The sequence below is a fragment of the Cheilinus undulatus genome, linkage group 1, assembly GCF_018320785.1.
Source record: "Cheilinus undulatus linkage group 1, ASM1832078v1, whole genome shotgun sequence".
NCBI lineage: Eukaryota > Metazoa > Chordata > Actinopteri > Labriformes > Labridae > Cheilinus > Cheilinus undulatus.
This window is the reverse complement of record NC_054865.1, coordinates 27,144,169-27,163,559: the sequence shown is the minus strand read 5'-3', so window position 1 is coordinate 27,163,559 and position 19,391 is coordinate 27,144,169. Positions and strand designations below refer to the sequence as shown.

Genomic DNA, 19,391 nt, shown 5'->3' with positions numbered 1-19,391 from the left:
AAGAGGATGTCAGTTTTTGTTCAGTCTGGTGGTAAAGTCTGTAAGGAGTTCAAAAATGTCAGGAACGGTTGCCATTTTTCCAAAAACACCTCTGAATTGCCCTTACCTTTTCTAGATCCAAGAACAGTATGACATCTTGAAGCCAAAGAAAGATATATGGGACTTAACTAGACTTCCAATGCAGTAGAAGTCTTTGTTTGCTAACAGTGATGTAAAAGCTTAAACAGTCAGTAATTAGAGGTGAAATAGACTGTGTTACTAAGGTGTACTAAATATTGCAATAAAATGAGAGTTTCAAATATTCATGCCTATATTCATTTAACACAGCCAGAATGGCTTGAAATAGACAAGAGTGGCACAAAATGTCCCTAGGATCTCTAAAGGGTTAAAGAAAGAAATTAACAATGAAGGCTCAAACACAATGAGACCAAAAGAGGTTTGAAAACATAAACAACTGAAACTCTGAAAAGAAACCCAAGCTTTGATTAAATCAATAAATGCAATCAGTGAATAAATAAAATCAGTGAAAGGAAAGGAGCTGTAGGCGCTGGCTGAAAGGACCAAAAGAAGAGTGGTGGACGTGTATAATACGTATATAATACATGTCTGAGTTTCTATATTATATTACTACTATTGAAAAAGCTCAGTCACCCCTGAGCTTCAACCTTGACCTTGGGACGGTCAGAAGACCCTGTTCAGAGGATCTGAGAGTCTGAGATAAAATATGGGGTTTTGAAAAGTCAGAAAGGTAAGGAGGAGTCAGCACATCTAGAGACTTAGCCGATAAGTTAATAACAAAATTTTACAATCAATCCTAAAATGCACAGGAAGCCAGTGAAGAGAGGCTAAAATGGGAGAAATATGGTCATATTTACGTTGACCAGTTAAAAGACGAGTCGTGGCATTTTGGACAAGCTGTAAATGATTAAGAGAGGTTTGGCTGGTACCAAAATAAAGGGCATCACAATAATCAAGACGAGTTGTGATAAAAGCATGCATAACCTTCTCAAAATCATTTAAACATAAAAAGGACTTGACCTTGGTTAAAAGACGAAGATGATAAAAACTGGCTTTCACAGCGGCATTTATCTGTAGATCCATTTTAAAATCTCTGTCCATTATCACCCCCAAATTTTTTGCAGAGTCTTTGAGAAAGAGATCAAAAGAGAACAGATCTACACTGGTGATTGATTGATGGATTCAACTCCAGGCATAAAACTACCACTTCCTGAAGTCTTAACCAATCAGATCAGACAATTTTACACTCCCCAGACTTGTGTGTCGGTGCCAGTCAGTCTGATTGTGTCGAAGACTAAAACTAAGGATATTTTATCTCTATTTTTATTTTATTTTAGTTTTGTAAGCACACTATAAAGTTTTAGTTAGTTTTCATTTTTTGGTAAAGCTTAGTTTTTATTTAGTTTCAGTTAACTAAAATGATTTTTGAATTTTAGTTATTTAGTTAGTTTTAATTAACTATAACAACCTTGGTCACACAGTGAAAAGTGTTTATGTCGAGGTCTGTTTGTGCTACGTTTAGTGTTAGCAACTTAGCTAAACTTTAGCACAGCCGTCTCAACAGGTGAGATTTATGAGCCGAAGTTCTTAATCGCTTTTCTCCAAAGTGTACAGATGTAGGGATTTATTTAAGCTATTAGGCAAGATTTAAGGATCCTGTTCACACAGCAGATTGTGAAAAAGCACCCCCAACTAATAATATTTCTCAAACTTGCAACAACCAAACATCTTGTCCTTACACAGTTTTAATTCTTCCAGCTTGTATAGGTTTTGAATTCACATGCAGACACACAAACACTTGGTCAGTCCTCTTCCACAGACAAGTGCTTCCACTGCTCTGCAGTCAGTGTTCAGGAAAGACATGAAGGAGAACAACAGAATTACAGTACCAACAGTGACTTCCAATGTTCGCTCAGACCATGTCTCAGTAAAGCTGTGTGCAGTTTGAGAAAGGGGCTCCCTCTCCTTTGTCTGGTGCCTGCCTGGGAAACACACAAGGCTACACCTAAATGGCTTGCATTTGGAAAATTCCCTCAGTGTTGTTTGGGCCTGTCAGACATCATTGAATTAAGCTCCTCAACCGCTTTTTATATCTCTCATCAAAAGTAGTTAAGCTCTGGTCCAAAAGTTCTTCAACCCCCCAATACATGCTCCTGCCAGTCAACTGCATACTCTAACACATCATGTACCTATTAATGAAACTACAGCACTCCCTCCCATCTACATTCTCAAAGGCCCTCAGTTAGTAAAGTTGATTAATTTCTCTCTTTTTCAGTCTTTTATTGTTCATTCTCTGTGCCTCTTTTGTTTCACAAGTCTTTGCAGAATTGTTTAACTTCCTCTATTACAATGACTTGATGGTTTCTGTTTTTAAACAGTTCTCTCCATAGTCCTCCAACACCAGGTTTTCATCTGTGCTGTTTTCACACCTTGCACAGTTTTTGTTTATGCATTTGTTGATATTCAACCTTTATTTAAGCAGGAGTGTTATCACTGAGATCCAAAACTCTCTTTTACAAGTGAGTCCTGGCCAAAGTAAAAAATTCAATAGATCAGCATACTTAACCCTGCTCAACCAAAGAGCCAAATTGTTGAAAAATGCCTTCGCAAGAGCCACAATGTAAGTGGTGAAAAGTGGCAAAAATGGATTTAAGTGGCAATAAAAATAAGTTAAAGGTGGCAAATAATGGTCAAACAGTGGCAATAAAGGCAAAGTAGGCATAAAATGGCAAAAAGTGGGTGATAAGGGAAAAAACAGAGAGAAAAAGTGGCAAAAATGGGTGAGAAGTTACCAAAAATGAGTGACAGGCTAAAAAAAAGTGGCCATAAATCAGCAAAAACATGGCAAAAAAACAAACTTGAAAGTGACTAAAGTGGACAAAAATGTGAGAAAAATGGTCAAAAAGCAGCAGTGTCATGAATGCTGAAAACAATGGCATTTAATGGCAAAATGTGGCTTAAATGGGCAAAAAAGGAAAAATTGCTAATAGCAAAAAAGCAGGATAATGAAGGCAAAAAACTTGTGGCAAAAATGGCATAGAAGTAGTAAACACTGGCAAAAAGTGGCAAAAAGAAATGGCAACGTGGGTTTAAAACTGTAAAAGTGGATTATAGTGGCAAAAAATGCAAATATGGGCAATGGAAATGTACAGACCAAAACTAAAGGTTGAAAATTAAAGCCAACTGTGTTAATGTGCGGATCCAAACTGATTAATGTGACTTGCAATGGATAAATTTTGAGGTCATAGTTTCCCTTTATAAAGGTTTTCTGGGGGAATAAAATTTCAGACACAAAAGAGCCACATGTGGTTCAAGAGCCACGCGTTGAGTGTCACTGCAATAGATGTTATTCAATTGTTTCATCTTATCTTAATCTTAGCTGTATTTCCTCTGTTGTTTTTAAACATTTGCTCTGCACATGCGCAGTACAATCTGGGGAGATAAAGAATGTTCTGGTTCTCGTGCTGAAGTCTCGCGCATATCTGGCAGCCACAGTGAGGCGCAACGAAAACTGAAGCAGCGACTGGAGAGACGAGAGGGGAACCAACGGCCCTTCGGCTGAGCATATTTGGATTTGGGCGAAAGAAGCGTCGATTAATAAAATGACCAGTGGGTATCGACATATATTTGGGCTGTAAGGCATTTATGAACTCAATTTGATTGCATGGTAATTATTTTGGACGCCTTTTAGCTTCGGCCGCCGCCGACCTCGGGTCCCGTCTATGTGCTGAAACAAGCCTTCCGTAATGGATTTTGTCTCAAACAATTATCAGGGTTGTCGCGTTGGATTTAAACCCCGCACATCACTGAATGTTTTGTTTACCACCAAGGGTTGTAAACGAAAAAACAAACGCAGACAAGCAACCGTTCTTGAGTGTATTTCATTGTCTTCAAAATACGTTAATCGACAGCGATAGGCCAGTGGTGTGGTCCAGCTATTAGCCCAGTCCTCGACTAGATCTGGTTAGCAGTTTTTAAAGGACATTACATTGATATATTGGTTGCCAATCCCATATCCGTCTAATTTCATGCTAGATTGGCTCATGTGGTTGTAGTTTGTTGCATTATCTGCGGTCTTTCTTTGTTGCTTGTCTCCGTACAACAACGGAGGAGCGTTTGTTGCTCTCTGTGCTGCTGCTTGGGGTTTGAAGCTGCTCCGGAGCGCATATCTGCCACGTCGGCTGCCTCCATCGTCTGCCTCTGTTTTATTTATACTTTAATACAGCAGCTATCCCAAAAACGAGAAGACTTCCTTCGTTTTAAAATGTAATTAAGACTATCATTAGGGTAGATGCTTCCTGTGTTTTTGAAGCATTAAGAAACATAGGTGTGCTAAGGGTGCAGCTCACATAGTTTAAGTGTTGCTCATCAAGTCTTATTATTATTATTGACATATTGTTTTCTTCTTCTGTATGACTTGCAGGAGGAAACCAACGTGAGCTTGCACGCCAAAAGCATGCCAAGAAACAGAATGAAATGGGGAAAGGGAAAAGGAATGAAGATGGGCTGTCTGCTGCTGCTCGGAAGCAAAGGTAGGATGCAGTCTGTTCATGGTGGCCTAATGCTCGATCTTTATGAATAATATAGCAAAGACATTCTCTTTACAAAGTGCCTTTTGCTATCCTTGGTTATTAATTATTGCCAAATAAATACAGGTCGATTTGTTGAGTCAGGAATAAAGGACAAATTATTTGAGTCTTTTTGAAGCAACAAATGTTTTCATATTGGATAGTGATGCGGTCATGTATTTTAGGTAATTAAAACGCAATCCTTTGCTCTAGTAAGAATGCATCCAGCCTCCATTAAGATTTTATTACACTAGTTTCAGCCAAATGAAGACTTGAAATATGTTTACGTTAAAAACTAGGGGCATATTTGATGCACCTATGTAAATTTTATTGAGATACTCTAGGAACAACAGTTGTTTGTCCTCACAGCCGTTTCATGTTTGTTTGTTCCCATGTTTTGCAGGGATGCTGAGATAATGCAACAGAAGCAGAAGAAGGCGGAAGAAGGAGGGAAGGGAAACTCTAAGTCCAAGTAAAGAAAGATGTCTGAGGCTCATTCAACTCAGTGTTTCAGAAACATCCCATGTTCAGCATTCTTCCTGATATTTATGAGAATGGATCGTCATTTTTGTCCAGACTCAAGAATCTAGGATCCTACATTCTTCCCTATGGCAAATGACATTGCTTGTTGGATTTGTTATTTTACTTGGTAAAATTATGTCTGAGCAAGGTAGTGATTGTCCCACGTTGGTGCTGCATGCTAAGGAGCATCAGTGGTGTAGGCAGCAGGAGAAAGATGAACAATTTTTGACACAAACATCTGTGTAACAATTGTGTATTTTTGTACAAAAACGTCCCCTGCTGGTTTCAAATAAAGTGTATCTTTTTAGTTCATGCTTGCCTGAGTTGTTCTAAATGTTACTTTGAAACACAGCTTGTGTGATGTTTTCACATAATTCAAACTTTAAGGGAAAATTAAAGGGTAAAGTTTATTTTACATAACAGTTCCTGCATTTTTCAAACAGTTTTGTTATGTGGATCTACCTCAGTTTGTCATAGATGTACATATTCCTTAGAAGGAACCCTGCTTATTGACCTCAGATTAAGTGTTTTTTTTTTTTTAAATGTGTGGTATAAAGAAACGCATTTGGTTTCTACATTTTGGTTGAATTTAAAAAAGGTTCATATAAAGGATGCAGTTTTTGTGCAATACACTGGGTGTTGATGGCTGCATTGTGAAAGTTAATTTAACACATCATTGTTGATATGAAGGGTTCCTTTCTCTGTTAAAGTATGCTGTTATAACTTTCTCTTTTCAAATGATTGCAAACCAAAGAATAATCACAGTGGTGCAATATAAAGTATGCTTTCTCCTAGACTTCTGCCAACATTTTAACTTTGCTGTCATATCAGTAACAAGTTGAGTCTATAAATAGCATTTTTATGAACAGACAACCTGGATAATGATTGATAGCTATTTTGAAACAAGATGAATTCTGATGAAGTATCAATGGCCACTTGGTTGACTCTATTATCAAAGTGTCCATCAATTAACAGGCCAGATTTTGTTCAGTCAGTTTCAGCATCTGCTTGATCCTTACTTATTTGATAAGAGAGATGTTAAACTAGAAGTTAGCCTACAACCTGTGTGATACATTACCTTTCACAATACGTTTGATGTGGCTAACTAAGGCAAAACAAATAGAAAACGTACTTTAGTCTTGGATCTGCCCTGCAGTTACAGGACAGTCATTTGTAGATAATAAAGATCATGCAAAAATCATAAACAGCATTCCACTGAATGTAATAATTTTTAAACATCAACACCCTCTGACAGAAGTGGCATATAGACATTTTGCACAATCCCCTTTGCACATCCTACATCACCTGTATTTCAGAGCCATGGTTGATGTGCAGACGACTGTTTTAAGCAGTCTTACCTGGTCTCAGGAGACTTAATTCTTTCTGGGGGTTAAAGGTGAGACTCAGACTTATGTCTGTACCTGTCTAAGAACAGACTGCTCATTGAGGGTAGAAAGAGATGGGTATTTTTTCACATTATTTTCATTGCAGACTGCACAAGTTGAATTATATGTAATCTCAACTGCAAAGACAAGGGACCAAAACACTTTCTAAAAATACTGTTAACATAGAACTGTGTTCTATGTTCTCTCTGTGTTAAAAAAAAAAAAAAAAAAAAACATTGCTGTTTTAATCCAGAGCAGAAACTCCCATGGGTCCTCCAGCACAGTGTGGTGTCCATGTGAACCCTGAGGTACTTGTACATCTGCTTGATAGGTTCACTGTGGACGCCCAGTGATCACCCACTCCCCTAGGCTGGAGTATGCGTTCATCAGTGTTTTTTACATTGTAGAATCGTGTCACCACTGCACTTAAAAACAATCATGAGTAATTCAGAGTGCCCCTCTCATTTCGTCTCCCTGAAATTCCATAAGAGAACTGCAGCGTACAGATTCACATCAAACTCCTACACAACAGTGGAAAATTCATTTAAAATTCTCAGTTTTCCTGATGCAGACTCAGTCAAAACACGTCGACATCTTCATTTAATAACGGATTGCCTTGTGCCTTGGATCTTCAATTTTGACTGCCATCTCTACCATGGACTCTATTTGCTAATAATCTGGCAAGTCATTCATTTATATGTGTTTGACCCTGTGTCGCACTTAACCTCCTCTTTCTAGAACATTTGATTCATCCAGTTTTAGGAGACAACAGATGTGAGACAAACTGTCTCAGCAACAGTGCTTGGCTAACAAAAAAGTATTCAGCAGGTGAACCACTGGCTCACCAATTCATTTTATATAATACAAGTAAATCCAGTGTCTTTCACTAGGATTTTTACTAGAGAAAACATTTTTATTTATTTTACCCAATGCCAAGTTCAATGCAATCTCAATTTTTTAGTCTAAACTGCAAGTTAAATATCCAAAAAATGTTTTAACACATACCTCGAGTAGACAAAGCCACATTCATAAGGGTCACATATATCATTCAAATATTGATTTAAAAGAAGTATATTTTTCCTGATGCAACTTTTAGTCACTTACTAGATGTCTATCCTGCAACTTCATTAAATTTTAAAAGACAAAAAACAAATAGTGACTTTTTCATGGCCTTTACCTTTTAATAGCCTATATATGTTTTTAAACTGTAGCTTTGAATGAATATGAACTCCCTTGTATCTGTTTTGGTTTACTAAATCTTTTCAGGGCTTTATAAATTCAGATCAGATCAGACATTGTGGTGTATCCTTGGTTGTCTTGCAATATTTCAGTCATTATGAGTCATGTGCTTCATGTCATATCATGACCCTGCCACATCTCAACTCTACCCTAAATGGTTAATTCCTGTCGACAGATACAATCAGAGTAGCTCTCAATAGAATTACTATCATCAAACATAGCACTAGATAGCAACCTGCCCACATAGTTTGTGGATAAGAAAAAGATCAACATCTGTGTTATACGCTTGTGTTGTGTAACACTCAAGTCTGCCAGATCGATTTAAATTAAACAAAGTGCCAGCAGAGAGAGACGTGCTCCAATCTCAGTTTGACCACTAGGTGGCAGCATTAACTAAATTATTATTTTGGACTTTACTCTTAGTGGTGAGCACTGGATTTTTCAGCAAGAAGGGCAGACACATCAGGCTGATTTGGCTTTTATGTATTGTATGGTCTTTTCTCATACTCACCAAAATAAAACACACAGTTTAAGAGGTAGAAGTCAATCTTTTTTTTGACTAAGGATAAAAGTACTATTACAAACATGGTTATTCATGAGGCAAAAAATCCTATCATGACACTCCTTAATAGCATATTTTGATTTTATCAGTAGCTCGTGGATACATCTCAGCCTATTTATAGCCATTAAGCTCTGTGTCTTCATCTCTCTGAAATCCGGTGAGTTTGTGTCTTCACTTCTCAGATTACACGGCGTGTAATTAAGCCACCAGTTTAGCTTTTTCTCCCCCCATCTCAGATAGCAGGAGAGGCAGCTGAACAGCTGAATAGTGATGAGGAACAAACGCAAAGTCAGCAGCATGCTTAAATTTGAGAAAATCCAAACCATATCCACTATCATCCACACTATTCTGCTCACAGCTTTGGGTAGATCTTACTTAAATTCGAGCATAAGGCCCGACAGACTGACTGTGGGTTTTGGCAAGTTATTCTTTAAACAGAGCTAAAGAGAGGGAGCTCAGTGGTAATAAAAGATGCAAAATGCAAAGAAAACACACAGTCAGCTCAGCTAATTAAACTCAGAGCAAAGGCTTCATGTCTTTGTAGCTTCTATTCTCCATTTGTAGAGATAGGAGAGTACTGGGTGAGGTGTATTGTTATGCCCTGTGGCACTGAAGATACTGAATAGGACAGTGTCAAAGAACTAATTCAGGATGCAAATGGAAAAATATACTGTACCTGCTTTTAGCTTTATATTTTTTATTTTAGTCTTAAGTTTCATACATCAGGGATGGCTATAGATACTTAATGAAAGTAAGGCAAAACTTTATTTACACAGCTGCAACTCAGAAACCTTGAAGCTTCAGCTTTAACTTTATAGCAGCTGGAAAGGCTCAGTGACATTATATTTATGTAAAGGTTTGAGTTTATGTCCAAATGTTAGATGTCCCACTGGCTAGCTGTATTTCTGCTAAGTGACACACAGGATTGGGAGCATGAAAAATTATTTCATTTCAGTCATCATCTCACAGGTCTCTCTAAGCTACATATTTTAACTTCTGCACATTTCCTTACCGCAGAGTCGCAAACCATGCTATGATGGTTAGATTGTCAGAATTTGTAATACTTCAATACTTTCCAATACCACGTCATTAAAACAACAAAATTTGTTGTTTTGAAGTTTGAGAGTACCAAAGACCAGATCTTCAGGAGTTTTTTTTTTCCATCAAAAGCAGATGAAAAAGCATGAGCACCATCTCATTTGCATAAATACACTCCCTGACCACTTTATTAGGTACACCTGTTTGGCTACTCATTGATGCAAATACAGCACTGGGACGGCCCTGCTTTAAGTAGTTAATGACATCAGAATAAACCCTTAAAATAATAGCCTTCGGTTCTGGTGCTGCTTGAGCTGAGTGCTTCTTTGATGCTGTTGACCACCAGATTCTTTTAGACAGGTTGAATAAGCATACAAGCCTCTCTGGAACTGTTTTAACCGATTTTCCTCTTATCTGTGACTGAAAATTCTTAGTTTTTATTAAAGACCATTCCTCCAAATACTATGAGGTAACAGCAGGTTGCCACAAGGATCCATTTTAATACCTTTACTTTTTCATTTATACTCTTTTTGCCTTAAACACTGCATGGCAGCACCTGCGTCCAACTGGACCTGAAGCACTTTTGTGGCACTTACTGATATTGTTTCTTCTCGTCTAGATCTTGCTTGTGTTGTTCTTACTCTCAAATGTACGTCGCTTTGGATAAAAGTGTCTGCTAAATGACATTGTAACACTGTAACAATGTAACACGTTACCCTTTGGTGGTGTCATCAAGAGATGTCATGTCTTTTTTTTTTTTTTTTGCAGCTCCACCAGGCTTAAACAGAACTTTTGATAACTGGTTCGAAGGCTCATGGAGAGAAACTGACACTTCAACCCAAGCTGAGAAGCAGGAAACCTTGTGGTTCTCTCTCTGAGCAAACAGAGCCACTAATGCATGCTTTAATAACTGAAAGGTTAGACTACAGTAAAGTTCTTCTATCTGGTCTACCAAAGAATACCATAAGTCATTTCAAATTCTGCAGCACAGGTACTGATAAAGACCAGAAAGAAAGCACACATTACACAGATTTTAGAGTCCTTACACTGATTGCCTGTTAGTTTCTATATTGATTTTATTAGTCCAAACTTAATGCAGTACCTTATAATTTTATGGTGATTATTATTAAAACAATCATAATTTTTATTTCACTTCTATTATACATATCTGTATTTAGGATATGGTTTTTAGTACATGCATATCTACATATTTCATTTTTTAGCTGTTTAATCCTCTTAGATTTTTAATCAATCTTTTATCATTGTTTTATTGAATTGTATTAACTTTTGATGCCTCCTACTTTTATTTCATAATTTTAATTCCTTTGCCTCTTAAGTCTGTCTCCTAAAAGTGTTGTATGTTTCTTCTTTTAATCACGGCTTTTTATAATTATTATATTGATGTTTATTTGTTTCTTAATCCTTTTAACATTCTACTATTTTCTCAATCACTTCTCACTGTGTTGTAAAGCACTTTAAAATGAATTGAATTTGTCTGAAAGGTACTACTGTATTATAAATAAAATATGATTGATTGATTGATCTAAACAGCCAATTGCATGACAGCTCCAGTGCATATATGCATGTAGACATAGTCATCTACATTTAGAAGAAAGGGGATTAAAGTGACTTTAAATGTTCTATGATTGTTTTATAACTCAAGGGCTTACCAAGAATGGTGAGAAAAAGAAAAAAGATCAAGTGAGGCCGTATTGATTGCAGAGGCCAAAGAAGAATGACCGGCCTGGTTTTAACATATAGAAAGGCAGCAGTAACTCACGTAACTGCAGCAACTTCAACTGAAATCTGCAGAAGAGCATCTGTGAAGGCACAGTTGGTTGAGCATTGAAACAGAAGTGCTACAGTAGTGAAAGACCTCACTGGGTGCTGCTCCTGAGCTACGAACAGGAAACCAAGGCTGAAATTTACATGGGATCACTAAAATTAGACAACAAAAGATTGGGAAAACGTTGTCTGGTCTAGTGAGTTTTGATTTCTGGATGATAGGGCCAGGAAATAGCACGAAAGCCTGTCAAACTACCAATAAACATGGCACATTCAAAGTCCCTTAAAACATTGGTATCCCCATTCTGCTTTAGTTGCTTTGAACTTGAGGACATGTCTTGACCATGTCCACATGCTTGCAGTGGTTGCTGCCATGTGATTGACTAATTAGATATATGCACTAATGAGCAGCTGAACAGGTGTACTTAAAGTAGCAGTCAGTGAGTGCATATGTGAGACGAAGTGCCTGCAGATGCTGGTAAACAAAACCCCAGTAGTTTTGTTGCAATGATATTAAAACAGTAATCAATATCATTGGATTTTTACTGGAAAAGTATCAAGTTTAAAACTCTGGCATTGTGACTACACTGATCTAGAGTCCAGGTATAAGTCTGTATGCTCCTTCTCTAACCTGCTGCTGTAAATATCAATTTATCATCTGACTTTTTCACCTTCTAAATCAAATTTTTCTCTGCACATATAAAAAGAAAACCAGCCAAAGGTTATCCAGCACCGTTCAACATGATTTCACATCAACACGAGGAGTACAAAGATTTTCCTTTGAAGCAGTGTGTGATTATCACGCTCATCATGTGGCTGATGAATATAGACGCAGACAGGTACACCCCATGTCTCATTATGCTGAAGGTGAAGGCAGAGCTGAGCTTAAATCATTCCTGTTTCTAGTGCAAATTAACACATTTTGACAACGACAAATGTTTTTTTTTAACAGGTCAGTTGTCACAGGTAATGCTTTATAACAGAGATGTATTTAAGGTTTAAAGAAGGCAGGAGTAATATTTATTTAATCCTTTACTCATTTGTAAATTATATTTATTTAGGTAAAGAAAACAACTTGGACATGTACAGGGCTGGGATAATAAAAAAAAAAATCTGCTTTCTCCACCAACAATGAACTAAACATTTACCATTTAGTAAAAACACTTTATGGAGTGACATTTTGTTTTAATTCTACTGACAAGTGAGCTGAGCTGAGTGGAGCTGAGCATGTTGTCTGCTCTCTACTCTGCCTGAAAATGACTAATGGGCCCAAATCTCTACAGGTGCTAAGAGGGAACATGTTCCATGTTACTGGGGTCAGTATGGGCGATTAAATGCTCAGTCCATGGCAGAGAATTATAATGGTTCATCACAAGTAAGACACTCAAATTATGAATGAGATACAGCAACAGAACAGCAGTGTCTGTTACATCAGCCTTGGTGACAGCCGCTGTGACAAGACTCATCCTGTTACTATAGAAATGAAGAGTTTCTCTGGCTTTAAAAATGGCTGGAAATATTTGAGGCAATCAGATACTCAATTATATATCAAATATCATTATATTCAAAGATTAGTATGAATATTCCAGCGTCAAAATTCTACACGTTGTTCACCCTTTATGGGGCAAGGAACCATATACTGTATGGTTACACAGCGGTTGACTTCCTCAAGGCCTCCCCGCAACTCTCTGTGATACAGTAGAACCAGAATGATTTTCCTCAGCCAATCAGTGGAGATCAGTCAGTATCATAGAAAATAACACCACAGCATTTGACCAGTAAGTTGTGACTTAGAGCATTTCAAACTTCCTGTTTCCTTCAGAACTCACAAAATGCAGTTTTGGATTTTTTTTTTTTTGGTCCCAAACAAATGGCCCTAAAATCATGACTAACCAATAAGTTGATAAAACAAACAAACAGAAAAAAAGAGTAATCCAGCGGTAAATTTGACTAATTTATGGAAATTTTCAAGGAATGATTATTGAAATAGGCATGATTTCTGGTCAGTTTTAAAACCTTATAACACTTTTATTATACTTACGTGGTTTATTTCAATTTTTATTTTTACTTTTAGTCATGTTTCTGCTTAAAGTCATTAAGACATTTAATATTTGGGATGTTTTTAGGTTTTCTGATGGAATTATAAAGACAAATAAATGGTATGATAGTGAAATATATGTGATTCTAGTCAGTTTTACAACAGCATAACATTTTTACTATGCTCAAATGACATAAATCAGTTCTTATTTTTATTGTGAGTCTCATTACTGTTAAAATTCACTCACTAATTCAACATTTCTGATTAGTACAGGTCTAGAGTTGGAATTCTAAGATAAAACTGGTGGTAGCACCATTGCTCATGCAGTATTCTGAAGCCAGCCAGGCTGTGCCAAGGTCAGACTCTGTAAGTCATCTCAGATGACTTACAGTTTGATTTTGCTTTAAAACAATATACAGTCAATCAGAGATCAGACTGTGGATGAGATCAAGGAGTGCTCAGAATGTCATGTCATCAGCTCTAACAGGTAGTTCCATTGTGGTGGAAAAGCTTCTGATGGCAAAACCCTTATCTGTTTAGTTTGACCTGTCTCTGTTCCATGTCCTAAGTTTTATGGAAAAGCACCATGTTGATTAGTTTTTGAATTCATTATGTACCTAAAAATAACAAAAATATATGAAAAAATACTTTTTCTTTGAATATTTTTAAATGTGTAAATATATACTGTACTTATTTTATTTCTTATGTTGTTTTATTTTTTTATGACTAATATTTTAATATGCATATGTATGGAAACCTTTTTTTTAACCATAAACGGGCAAGGAACCATATATGGTCACTTTGTTGACCTTGATTTTCACCACAATAATAGAAAACATACAGAAAAGTGACAAAACATAAATATAGCATAATATTCTAGAGCTGAAATTTGGAATTTGAAAGTATTTCAATGAGTGCATTGTAAAGGGTTAATGACACTTTAAATAGTTAGTTAAACAGTTAAATATTCTTTGAGAGCTTCTGCAATATTTGGAAATCAAATATGCTAAATTTAGTAAAGCTAGGTCAAACTTTTATTCTACAGAGCGTTTAAAACAACCACGGTTGACCAAAGTGCTGCACAGGCTAAAGACACAGAAGGCAATAAAATACATTTCTGATGAAATAGGATGACATCTTGTGTAGCAGGACTTTATATATATATATATATATATATATATATATACATTTTACAGCTTTTAAACCAGATTGACCTCCATCAATTTTCATGACAAAACTTTCCTCATTGGGATGAAACTACTTCACATTTACTGACCTTTTCTCTGCTTCTATTCAAAGCCTGGACACTGTAGAAGTGAGTAGCTATACGCTTAATTAAAAAAAGAAAAAAACAGGCACATATGTCCCTATGAAACAGTGAATGGACATGGCTGCATCTGTTTGAGGTTAAGTTTGCGTTCGATGTGCTGCTAAATTGACTAAATTCTGTCTGGACAGAGCTGGGCTAGCTAATTTCCAAATGTGCATTAAGATAAGCCACTTCTCTATTAATTGAACCTTCACATTTACTTACAGACATAAGAGGAGTAAATCAAGAAGTAGTAAGAAACTGATTTTGTTGAAAGTACAGCTGTTCTTTAATCTTATTTCTTGTGTGACTGTAAACTCTAATGTTCTTATCTGAGTTAATGCTGAACCAGAAAAATGGGATGAAAACTACAACCTGTTACATTTATCTCTGCACGATCTTATGATTTTATAAAGAGATTGTTTTGTTTATTAGCAGATAGGTCCATTTAAAGGAATTAACAATCAAGTTAATATATTCTAAAGACATGACAGTGTGACCTTAGAAGTTGGGTCTGCACTCATTTAAAGAGCTCGGGTCTCTTTCATTGCCTGTGAAAAACTAAATCTGCTTTTCAATTACACCATCAACGAAGCGTTGCCATGAAATATGCAATGCAATCAAAGCTGAAACGCATGCTGACTGTAATTGTTTTCAAGGCTGAGGCAAACAAAAGGCACTTTTCACAGGACAGTGATTTGTTAATAATGAACAGCAAATTACCGTCTTTGCTCTTCATCAAATGGGCGGTGACAGCAGATGAGCGGCTGGTGTTGAAAGTAAATTGAATCTGTCACAGAGCATCAAAGAGAGAGGAGACGTACAGATTTACTTTGAAGCAGAAAGACAGACAGACAAGGGCTAGCAGTTTAGAGAAAAAAGAGCTGAGAGCTGAGCTTTCTTTTGTTGTTTTATTAACCCTGGGACATTCTGAGGAAATATGCTGTATCAGATTCCTGTCACAGCTGACTCTGTCTGTGTGACCACGTTCTTTACCACACACATTGAGTCTGTGAGTGAAGAGACCTGTTATTCCTGCTGGCAGCTGAGCTCTGTCTCTGCAGGGCTGTTTGGACATCAATAAGGTGAGATTTATTTACAGGCACTGTCTTATACGAGCAGAGTTTCCTGTTGAGGATTTAGTCAAGGTTGCTTTATGGCTGAGGCTCTATGACACAAACAAAAATGGCTGCCAGTAGTTTGACCAAGTTGGACCAGAGAAACTCAGAAAGGACGACAAATGACAAAATTATAAGCCAGATTCTGCTTGTCCTTAAAGTTAAAGTAGCTGCAATTTAAAAGCCATAATATAACATTCAGTTGAAGCAAGGTGGTGGCAGCATCATGCTGTGGGGATGCTTCTCTGTAAACATAACTATTGCACCCAGATCGCTGAGCAGTCAAATGACATCTGTCAGTCATGATGATGGAAGAGTAGACATTTTTCTCTCTCCTAGAGGAGACTATCTGTATCAAAGTCTTAATATGATCACTATACGGTAAGTCATTTAAACAAGCTGGATGTTTTCAGGTGTCCTGTTCTTCATTTTCTGTGTACAACTGTGTGGTTAGATTAAAGTTAGCTGCAGTGGCTGTCAATAGTAAAAGAATAAAATCTAATACATGGCTGAAAAAGATATTTAAAGAAGCACTGATGAACTTTGTGTGCTTGTTGCTGAGAAAAATGGGTACAGACAGATGTTAAAAGAGCCTGTCTTTATCCCTCTGCCTTTATATTTTACTAAGGTGAAGCATAGCTGAAGCAAAGAAAAAGAAGACCAGTCCAAATGTGTGCTCTATGATCAGGGAGAGCAGCAGTGAGACTCAGAGTCCCTGTGTCATCATCCGTCCCTTCTGAGTAAACAGCGTTCAATTCTGGCTGGCAGCTACACACAGCGTCCAAAAATAACTGTATGTATTGATTCACAAAGCTGATGTTTATGACAGGGCTGCCCTCTGGAAATGTGTGTATCCATGACCAGAGTGCAAACAAAATAAATCAGGTTATGGTGACCGTTCCGTAACCTTGCTTGAAAATGATTGGATGGTGCAGGTCAGCTGGTATCCCAGCGGCCAGTGATGACTCAGTGATGGAGCTGATGCCAGTCTGCTAATGTAGGAGCAAATTCAGTGCTTAAAAGAGCATAGCCATTAGCTAGTTCAGTGAATTAGTGTTGATGTAACTTCCGTTTCTTTTAGAAGTCAAATATAGTCATTTAGAATCCGATCATTGATTTAAAATGGATGCATAAATTCAGTGATGTGATTATAAATTATACTGCTAAATCATAATACTCCCAATAAGAGTAGGCTATATACTGTGCTTATTTACAACATACGATGCATTCAGAAAGTAGTCAAACCCCCTTTCCTTTTTTGTTTTTCTGAAGTTGCAGCTTGATACTACAGTTTGCTAAAAACTCAAGAAAAACACATGAAAGCCAAGCAGGCTTTCATGTGTTTTGCACTGAGGAGAGGTTTCCATGTAGCCACTCTGTCTGTAAAGGAACCCTGCATGCACAGACAAGTTCATCTTGTTGGATAGATATTTGTATCTCTCAAATGTATATTGAACTAAAAAACTCACTAGATATCTGCATTTTGAGTAAATTTGAGTTTATAAACTCACCCAGAGGCCAACATGTTTTGGTCCGCACTAGTAATGTGATGTCACAGTTCCGCAGCGCTCCCTATGAGCTCTCCGTTCCTACACAATAGCCGCTGTTTCAGACGGTTTTGCTGCTTGCAGCTGTTGCTTCCATAGAAGCTTTCATACCAAGCATGAGTTTGCTGCGTGTTGGTTTTGTCTCTCTGCTGTCAAAGCTCTGTCATTCCACCTAAGTTTTACTTCAATAAAATATCTTACAAGTGACTGGATTCAGTGTATAGAGGAAGTGTGCCGGTTCAAAAATAAAAGCATAATGTACAAATGAAGGGAGTTTCTCCAACAAAATGCGAAAGTGGACTTTTATCTTTAAAAGTATAAACTGGAAGTGATTTCGTACTGTGTTTACCTTTACCTAAACTGTGTGGAAACAGAAAGCTTCATGAGTTGACTTCGGGGAACAACTTTATTAAACAGATGCATTTTAGCTTTTGGCCTTCATCAAGTTCATCAAGAAAAAGATTTCACACATATTCTGCAGATGTGGACATACATGTTTGCTACAAGAAGGTAAATATGCCTCTGTGTTTATAATTTTTCTGTCTAGATGGACAGATAATTGCTCATGGTGCAAATAAAAACTAGAAGAAACCTCAAATTTTTGAATTCTCTGTGCGTAACACATGCTGCATTTCTGAGATGCAGCCCTAACATTGGCTGCCAGTCTGAAACAGTGGTTACTGCAATGGAAAGGCGAGGAGCGCGGCAGAACTGTCACCTCACACCGCCGGTGCGGACCAAAACATGTTGGCCTCCTGGTGAGTATATTATAAACTCAAATATACTTAAAATGCAGATATCTTTTGAGTTTTTTAGTTCAATATACGTACAAGAGATACAAAAACCTATCCAACAAGATGAACTTGTCTGATCATGCAGGGTTCCTTTTAAAGGTCCAATTGGTAAAGTGATTTGTAGGCAAAGGGACAGTCATAATGTGTTCAAATGCAACTTCAGAAATATAAAATTTGTGTTTTGATAAAAGATGTAAATAAATTCAGGTTTTTGGAGTGAAACCTGATTTCTCTAGACAATATAAAATAATTGTGTCAATTGCGTAATTGTCTGATTTATTACCTTTTTTTACTACTTGCACTGTGTTGAATGAGCTTGATGGAACTCAATGGAAGTTCAAGCAGTAAGACTTTCTTACTCATTCATTCTCTTCCCATTCTGGTGATCAGCTGATCATGGGTGTTCACTCTCTTAGGTACAAAGCCATAATTAGATTCTGAAACCCAATTTGTCCAGTCATCATGCACCTGTCATTGTTGCCTGCCTGTGGTTTCAGTGAGGACACTGCAACCCTCCTCCACCCCAGCCACCTCAATTCAGTTCATCAGCATCTAGTCAGATTCCTCACAGGTCTTCTGCTCAGATCAGTCCTACATCCCTCATCAACACCACCACCAGTGTCCAGTTCCTGCTTTGGCTTCACCACCCCCATCCCCATCCCCTTTTAATTAGTTCCCATAAATGAAATGCTCTTAGAACGAGCCATTTCTGTGCCTGTAAATGGTAATTAGCTGTCTGACTCTGCCCCTGACCACACCCCTCTCAGAAAATGGATGGAGTACTCATGATATTACAGACACTTTTTTGATCCCAAGTTTAGACTGGGATTCGAACCATCAATCTCCCAGACTGTAGTCAGCAGGGTAACCCACTGAGCTAGAGGATCAGTAGAGGAGGGTGGAACTTTCCTCCAACTGTGGGAGGGCCAAGTAAACCTGGGGGCGGGTGCTTGGGCCCCTGGTGAGGTCACTAGATATAAAATCTAAGAACGGCTTGTTTCAGCACACATTTTCTGAAAGGTGGAGAAAGAGGACAGCCCAGGGACATATTTGTGTTAGAAAGGCCAGAAAAAGTGATTTTTGCATAATAGGTCCCCTTTAAAGTCCCTCTTCCACTTGTAGGGGGTCTCAATGCACTACAAAGCCAAATAGACTGACCGATCACTAAACCAGTGGGTATATCTGCTGCATGGCAGTACCTTATCTGAATGGACTTGAGGCGCTTTGTGGAACTAACTGATGATATTTCCTCCTCTCTAGATCTTTGCTTATGTTGTACTTCTTCTAATTTGTCATTTAGCAGACATTTTAGTCCAAACTGATGTACAAAGTAACACTGTATATCAAAACTCAAATTATCATTGGTATTGGAATGTATGATTTGCCGATATCACTCATAGATAATCAATTACACAAAAGCTGATCAGGACATCTCTAATTTAAAGCATGAAGTGAACTCACACATCCA

General features: G+C 37.5%; 1 protein-coding gene across 1 annotated transcript; it reads left to right on the top strand.

The window, feature by feature from the left end:
- Positions 1–3,474: 3,474 nt before the first annotated feature.
- Positions 3,475–5,420, top strand: serf2 (small EDRK-rich factor 2). Its single transcript, XM_041788570.1, has 3 exons — positions 3,475–3,627; positions 4,442–4,550; positions 4,990–5,420. Exons 1-3 carry the CDS (start codon positions 3,621–3,623, stop codon positions 5,060–5,062), a joined length of 189 nt encoding a protein of 62 aa, XP_041644504.1. The 5' UTR covers positions 3,475–3,620; the 3' UTR covers positions 5,063–5,420.
- Positions 5,421–19,391: the final 13,971 nt, after the last annotated feature.